This window comes from Cydia amplana, chromosome 17 (genome assembly GCF_948474715.1).
Source record: "Cydia amplana chromosome 17, ilCydAmpl1.1, whole genome shotgun sequence".
NCBI classification, from domain to species: domain Eukaryota; kingdom Metazoa; phylum Arthropoda; class Insecta; order Lepidoptera; family Tortricidae; genus Cydia; species Cydia amplana.
The window spans coordinates 9,121,212-9,129,922 of NC_086085.1; the positions used below are offsets into that span (position 1 = coordinate 9,121,212).

General features: G+C 36.9%; 1 protein-coding gene across 1 annotated transcript; it reads right to left on the minus strand.

The window, feature by feature from the left end:
- Positions 1–5,061: 5,061 nt before the first annotated feature.
- LOC134656066 (uncharacterized) lies at positions 5,062–6,977 on the minus strand (the record flags this gene model as incomplete). Its single annotated transcript, XM_063511584.1, has 1 exon — positions 5,062–6,977. A coding segment is annotated over exon 1 (1,740 nt), but the record flags the coding sequence as incomplete, so codon positions are not given.
- Between the last annotated feature and the right edge of the window lie 1,734 nt (positions 6,978–8,711).

Below are 8,711 nucleotides of genomic sequence, written 5' to 3' on the forward strand. Positions count from 1 at the left end.
ACGTCGAGTTTGCTTCCAGTATATTCATACAGTTTAATCCAGGGAGCCAGGGGGGAAACATTGGCCACTGACTTTAATGTAACCGACAGGACACTTTGTGTGTTTAATAATACCGGCTCTCTGGCTGAGTTCGGATCCTGAATATTTGTGATCTTCGGCAGATGCTTCTACAAAATCATCCATCGAGTCATCTCCATTGTCAAAGATTGTCTTCTTATCACCGGCATCCATATGAATTGTCTTTGTTGTTTGGATCCATAGATATTTATTGGTGATATCTATTTCGCCCGACTTATGTGTAGCAGCTAACTCCATTGGCAGGTATTGGTCTTCGAATGTCTTATGCACCTTTGGTTTGGCTATCACGAAGCTTTCCGCTACAGCGATGAATATAAAACACACGGCGAGTTTGAAAAAGGCAGTTTTGGCAGCCATATTTTCAAATATTTATCACCGATGTTCTTTTTTAACCATAAGCGTTCAAGACGCGTATTTGAATGGTTCTGTGCTAAGAATCGAATGCCTTGGCTTTTATATTAATTCTGTGAGATGTTATGAGTAATATTGCATAACGCTTGCGTAGCGTATACTGCTGTGATTCACTTATTGCATTATCCTGTTTGTGCTGTACGTTGTTCTTAAAGGGGAATCCAGGAAGCTAAAAATTTATTTTATATATTAGATACATACTTCATAGTCTTCATACTTGTCCCTGAATTGATATTTCATTAATTAAATCCAAGTGTAGTTTTACTTAGCCTCAGTTGCTTTTAGCCAGAATGGGGCGTTTCGAATGCGGTAAAGAACTGTACGACTTTGTGGGTTCTCTTTCCATTTCTGGCTTATATTGATAACTAAGCTTGCAAGATTTGATTATATGCGAGTGACTGAAATACGTATAATTATCTTAGTGTTAGTATTACTCACGACAATTTAAATTCGAACATAATGACTTCGACTACCTAATTACCTACTTAGTTATACATTTTTTACAAGTTTTTAAGTTTCACCTTGCAAGCTAAGTTATTAGACCCACTTCCCATTATTAGACTGAGCTGAAACTTCACATACTTACTCATTGACCGAGCGTTAGCGTCTAATCTATAATCTTTTGAGCGATGTCGCCATACCTTTAGCCTACTGTCGAGTAGATGGCGACACTTTTTTTTTATATCAAACAAATTTAAGACTCTATTCTCTTTAATGCCGACAATAGCCACCTACTGATGAATTGTATTGCGTTTCTTTCGAAAAGGAGCTTATTTTCCCGTTTTAAAATTAAAAATAGAAAGTTTCTCGGAAAGTTAATGTTCGCAAGATTGCAATGCCTGTAATCCCGCACTAAGATTAATTTCAATTCCTCGGAAGTATAACACCGTTTTTAGGGTTCCGTAGTCAACTAGGACCTCTTATAGTATCGCCATGTCCATCTGTCTGTTCGTCCGCGGCTTTGCGAAATTGCATGGAGAAATTATGAATGAATTCATCGATAAATTCACCATGCACTTTTACGGCTGATGGTACATTCATGTTTCTGCCCTTATTACCTAACATAATACCAGGTGGGGCCTGTACCACGAGCTAACAATTTAAACATAGACTGTACTCTTCAAATTATTATACTATATATTGTTTGCTTAATACCTAACTTTTAAAAATTAAGAAATCTTTAGTCTTCCTATTTTTCATATTACATAACAAATATTATTGTCACTCGCACATATAGCGCGAGTGACTGAAAACGTGAGTTAAACCATATAATTACCTAAGTCATTACCTCAGTTCTTTTTAAATACGTAAAAACTTTCTATAGGCTCTTTATACCTATATTTTTTTACCGGCTAAATTTAGTACGTGGGCAGGTACTTCAATCCCATCATCATTGTATTAAGGAGATCGAACCTATACATTATTAAAGTATAAGTATATTATGTAAGTATGTACCACCCACCTGCAGGGGGAGATTCAGTATTTCGAGCACTTATATAGTCTATTACGCTGTTCTTGCAATTCATAACATAAATAACAAAGCAATCGTCACATTTTTACATCATCGATCACAGGATACCTAACTGCCTTTAACATACGGCCCGATTCATCCAATGCTTAAGATTAATGTGGCTAATTCCGTATTCCGTCTACTAGCGTTTTTCTAACAAAATTGATAATTTCATCGCCAAAGCAGCGATTGCTTTTAGTTTCAGCAATCAAAAGCAGATGGTTGAAATTCAAAGAAATATACGCTCGTGGACGGAATAGTCCTTATGACGGAATTAGCAACATTGACCTTATAAGAAGTCACAGCTGTACGATGATACCGATCTGTCAGTGTCAAAAGTGACGTTATTTGCTTGAAGAAATTTCAGTTTTGACACCGACGCTGTACTGACGTATTTGTAGTATTAACGCTGTCGGGTTTATTTTAATTTTAAAATTTACTTCTCACCTTACCTACCTTTCTTACCTTATGTCTATAAAGTGCCGTATAGATATCGAAAAGCTAAATTCATATTACTCGAAACCAGTTAATCTACCAGCACGTTAGATACTTTACTACAGTATTAACTCTTCTAGATTATGGATAAAACGAATATACGCGGGTCAGAGCCACGTGAGGTCGATCGGCCCGTGGAGTTTCGATAAAGATGAAATACTGCGGGCTACTCAGATTATAGTAATAAATATTGTTGAAAATATGCTGCGATTCGTAGTCGCGCTAACATGAATATGGTTCACCGGAGATTGCTTCCACATTACCTACTTACTTGCCATGTTGTACGAAGTTTCTGTTATCGGTTTAAATTTCGATTATAGTGTAGACATGAGAACGTCGAACGCTTACTGTTTTATAGCAGTAGATATTAACGGCGCAATTCGGGAAATGAATTAGTGATTCAATTTCAATTCAATTTATTTATTTAAAAGACAACAATGGCCCATAATGTTTAGTAACAATTAAGATTAAAAACTAAGTGTTAGTGGAACAAAAACAGAAAGCGATTCACTAGATATGAAATAGTAAAGATATGTGACGTTCCACGGCAAAAGGTACCTTATGGCGGCTGGAGCTTAGGCTATTATTAACGCCGCTCCAATATTCAGCTGGGGCAATGGTACTTTTTGCCGTGGAACGTCACATATCTTTACTATTTCATATCTAGTGAATCACTAATTCATTTCCCGAATCGCGCCGTAAGCCCCTCAACAATTTAAGGGCAATAAATAAGACGAAATGTTTCTTAAGACCAACTGCCGTATTCGAACTTTAAGATATTGACAAGAAACGACACGTACTAGATCCATTCTAGATACGTTATAGTCGATTTAGACTCTCGCGCGAGCCACGAGACGAGCCGCGAGCCGAGCCACGAGACGAGAGTGTAAGCGGTGGGCTCGCGGCTCGTCTCGTGGCTCGCAAGCTCGTCGAGCTAATATAATTTAAACACTAACGGCACGGCATAAGGTTTATAACCGAATGACAAGCCGAACGCGAGTGTAAACGGTGGACTCGCGTCTCGTGGCGCGGCTCGCGGCTCGTCTCGTGGCTCGCGCGAGAGTCTAAATCGACTATTATAGTTTAGATTTCAACTAGTTCTCTTTTGCAGCTCAATTCGGGCAACCAATGTCACTTTTACGTTAGATAGAGTTAGATATCTATTAGATGTGAATTGGATCTCTAAGTCATATCTTGTGGAAATCGTTCAAGAGTATCTCCAGAATCGCGGAAATGTCAAATTTGACAGGTGTTAGATCCTAAAAATATCGTTATCGTATCTTGGTGATGTGTAAAAGATATCTTATAGATATCTATTTCAAAATCCGAATCGAGCCCAGAGCGCCTACCGCGAACCACGTTCGACGTGTTGCCTCTCTGTCGCACTTGTAAATTCGTACGTAAGTGTGACAGGGAGATAACACGTCGAACGTGGTTCGCGGTAGGCCCTCAGAGTTTCCTATGAAAGCACTCATTTCGTGAATTACGAGTTACGAGTACAGTGCTACGCCGTAGCACGCTGTAGCACACCGTAGCACTTGTATAGTAGATTGTTAACCAAGGCGTGAAAGGCACTCATTTCTGCCGAGGTTGTTTGGTGCTCGAATGCAGTGAGAGCGCCAATAGTCCGAGGCTAAAATGATGCCTTACACCCGAGTGAAACACTCTTTAAATTTCAATTGTTTATCTATATTTTATTTTTAAAAAATCCGTACTTGGAAAGTTAAACACTCTAGTGCAGAAACGTATCACTTTCTGCACACCTTTTAGAACAACAATGACCCGCTTTCAGAGCATGGGAAATGAAAAGATTTTTTCTAAAGCACTTTCATATGTCGATTGTATCGATGTAATAAGATGACATGTAACAACAAAAAAAAGAAAAAAGGCCAAGCAAAGCAGATGCCGTGATTCGCGAAGTCATTCCCTTGATGAAAAAATATTTCGTGGGGTCCAAGGGGAATTCTGCGAGTTGCAAGTCACCAATAGCGGCGAGCAGATTATACGGGTTCTTTCTTATTAATCAACACACGTAAGTGAGCGTGTCTGATTTATTATATGGTATATAATATACTCAAACAAACAAAGCATAAATGTTCATGTCATTAACCAATTAAATTGTTTTTAATTGGGTAATGATATGAAGTTGTGAAAACTCCATTAAGAAAACGCGTGAAACACATTTTTTTTTTTAATTTTTGATGACATTTATTATTAGAAAAAGGTATAAAAATAGTACAAGTCAAGTCAAAATAACACCGTAAGTTAATTTTTGCATAGCTCTTAGTCTAAATTAATCTCGGCTTCGTAGCCTAAAAGTGAAAATCGGGACAAATCTACCGGATATAATTTTGAGGCAGACAAACATATAACAAGTAGAAAGCCACATTGTGAAATCTATATTGCAACGGCGTTATTCATAAACGTCTGCTAAGTTAATCAGCTGATGATGATCGTCGTTTGTCCCTCTGTATGGCATAACGACAGATGGGGACAAACGACGATCATCAACTGATTAAGTTAGCAGCCGTTTATGAATAACGCCATAAGTATTCAAGTATGAATGAAATAAAGGATATACTGTATCCACAAATCAAAACCATGAACACTCCGCGCAGTCCCTTCAGCGTTTGAGGCCTCTTTTTCTTTCTGTGAAATTTGTATTTTAATCTCGCACTATAATGGAGTAAATCGACGAATTTATCGATTAAGCCTCCAGACATTGCCCTTAGCAGTAGCCGGTTGAAGGGTTCTGCCAGAGAAGACCCCCGGCGAATATACATCGTCTGTAGCACTGTCACAAGCGATTCCTTAATTTTGTGTATTCTGAGCTCACCATTTTCATCAGCAAATCTCCAAACATAGCTTCGATGATAAATATCGGATGCAACAGTAAATAATCGTTTGTCGGGATTGTTCATTACTGTCATCATACATTCTAACGTCAATTTGCACGTCATTAATGCGTTTGTTACGTTCACCGCGGTGCTGCTCTTTAAGTAACCATATTGGCTGGGACTCACTATTAACTGATAATTAGAGAACACTTCTTCCATCAAGTTTGGCTGATCATCTCGAATCGGTTGCGTGGTAACGCTCAGCAATGAAGCTTGAATTGTACACGTCAAAATGAATACGTATATAAGTATGGACAGTAATACCAACCTATAAGGTACTCCAGATTTAGATTTGTGCTTTTGACTAATGTTACCTAAAAAATAACCCCAGACGATAAGAAATTCTCGACTCGTATCCCTTACCCGGCTTGGAAATAGTTTCATAAATATGACTGCGGCACAAGCAAAACCAAATGTTGCGAAAATTGACCATACAGTTAATCCACCAAGCTGTTTTAGCACACCGTACCACTTACTAAGCAAACTTGCTCTGGCTATTACAACTTTTTGTTGGTCAACCATAAAAGGATTTATGAAATCCAAGTTTGACATTCTATTTAATGTCAGTACATACCCTCCCAAAGCCCCTTCCACGTTATAGGTTTCTATGCGATGCAGCATGCCTGTATACGTAAAGTTGTCTAAGCGCGCCCCAAAATTTTCAACCTTTCCAAAGTTAATCAGTTCCACTGAGATATTTTCATACTGATAAATCAATTCTAGTAAATATTGTTCTATTGTCTGCTCCCCGCTGAACGATACAAAAGGCCAAAAATTATGTGATACAAATTTTACATGACAGCCTCGAAGACTAGTTTTTCTTGCCCCTACATATATTTTGTCTACATTGTGAATTTCTGAACAACGGGACAACACTTGCAGAATCTTGAACACAGGTCGGTCGCACTCATCATGTTCTAAGCCAAACGTGTACACCACAACACTTTGATTTTCGTCGTAGGCAACAAGAGCCACGTCGTAAATGTGATTGTACATAAGGAAATCCGATACCTCTTGAAGAAAATCTTCAATATACTCGACAACAATTACAAACTTCGCTCGAGGATTCCAAAATGGATCTCGTTTCACTAAGTCCAGTCCTTGCGCAAACGTAAAATAATCCTTGCACTGAATGACGTAGACATCATTGAACAGGGTGTCGTTAGGCCAGTAAAACGATCTTGAAATAAATCTCACAGGATGCTCCAAAAGAGAATGAAGCTCCTTGGTCAGCGACTGGTTAGCGTTTATTAAAGTAACATCTGTGGTATTCATCATTTCAATTCGTTGTATTATCGTTGTTATGCACTTATGAATATCTGTATCTTCATTGGCATCATGAATTTGCACTACGCTGAAGCAAAATTGGACCAGGCAAAGAAAAACACAACTGAGACGATACTTTCCCATTTTACACGAATAACACAATTCGCTCGATGTTAAATGCAAGACTAAGTAAAATGCCTGTCGCTTCCCTCCCTTGCCATTAAGTTTAATTCAACAGAGTGAAACATTAATCACTAGACGCCTTTTAGTGCTGGTGTGATTAGATTGAAATTTATTGTAATACACAAATGATTGCTTAAGTATTAGATATTATTTTTTATAAATGGTTCTAACCTTTTAACTTACCTACTCGCTAGTTTCCTCGAAATAAATAACTAGGTACGTCAATTAAAGTGACACAATAGTAGTTTATGCAACAGTGATATAATAAGGGTTCTTAAAATTCAAGGGTCGAAGTTACAAAACGAGACGTAGTCGAGTTTTGTAAAAAAAGACCCGAGAATTTTAAGAACCAATTATGAGCTGTTGCATACATTACTTTTTCTATGACAGCTGCAGCAAAAAAAAAAAAAAAAAGTCGAGTTTTGTAAAAAAAGACCCGAGAATTTTAAGAACCAATTATGAGCTGTTGCATACATTACTTTTTCTATGACAGCTGCAGCAAAAAAAAAAAAAAAAAAAAAAAAAAAAAAAAAAAAAAAAAAAAAAAAAAAAAAAGAGTTATTATTAAAAACAAGAGTTATTATTAAAAAAAAAGAGTTATTATTAAAAAAAAGAGTTATTATTAAAAAAAAAGAGTTATTATTTAAAAAAAAAATGAGTTATTATTTAAAAAAAAAAAGAGTTATTATTGTAAATGAAAACATACCTCTTTCAATCAAGATGATCGGAACTTGTATCTTTAAAAAAAATAAAGCAGTTGTATTATACTCATAAGATGACTGCTAGCAGTCATCTTATGAGCCTATAGACAAAGCATTCAAATGACATTGCTTTAGATATCACTGTCAGTCATTTAATTGACACATTTAAGTGCTGGAGTAGAAAAAATAAATAATTAATCAACGAATAAACCAGTACCTACCTACTATATTATAAATACTTATAAAGAAACCTGCTAAATGGTGGCAACAAATTAATAGCAGTCGTAAGTATACAATATGTGTTGTATAGGTATTCTCTCGATGTATGTATGAATAGTAGTGAGACGCGTTTTATTATTCACTCGTTTTTAATTGATATTGTCTACTTACCTGATTTTAACGCCTTCATGAAATATGTCATCCTCATTTTCACAGTCGGTTTATGTGTCATTTCGCCACACCATCACACCATTGCATCGCCATCACCATCGCCGCGTACACCATCACTTACATGCACAAGTACTGAAGTGGAAGTAAAAGTCTGATTAACTTGCCTACAACATTTGCACCTCCTTGCGCAATAGACACTCAGTTTAATCCACACCGTAACCAATGTAGTAGCTTCACAATTAACATTGGACACGTATACACAGTCATCAAACAAGTCAGCTCGTCCTAGTTGCTAAGCTGATTTGCAAAAGTTGACAGGCAGCTTTATTTTATCATAATAGGTTGACCCTAAGTATCTATTATCATTATCATCATCGACGCGAGGGAAAAGTTAGGTCTTCTTTTGTTCAAGGGATTGTTAAACTATCATTATTTTAGCACCAGCTCGTAATCGCCCATTAATGCGGTACAGGTACATTTTTCCTAATGTAGTTAAATAGCCACCACTGCACACCACACCATTTATGCTGATAATTTGTCATATGAGGGATATTAGGCCATTTTTCATTAGATAGCACATGTGGGGCATTTTCTCTTGAAGCTGAACAAGATTTGGGTATTCTCCGTTTCGGTTTAAAGTCACTTTAAACTTCAAGTTTGCGTTAAAATATCGGCTTGATTAGGTACCTAGCTGGTTATTGTCCATTTTCTCTTCAAAATATTTGCTTAAGTCGAACAAATAAGCGTATCAAACATAAATAATGTGTACAAATTTTAAAT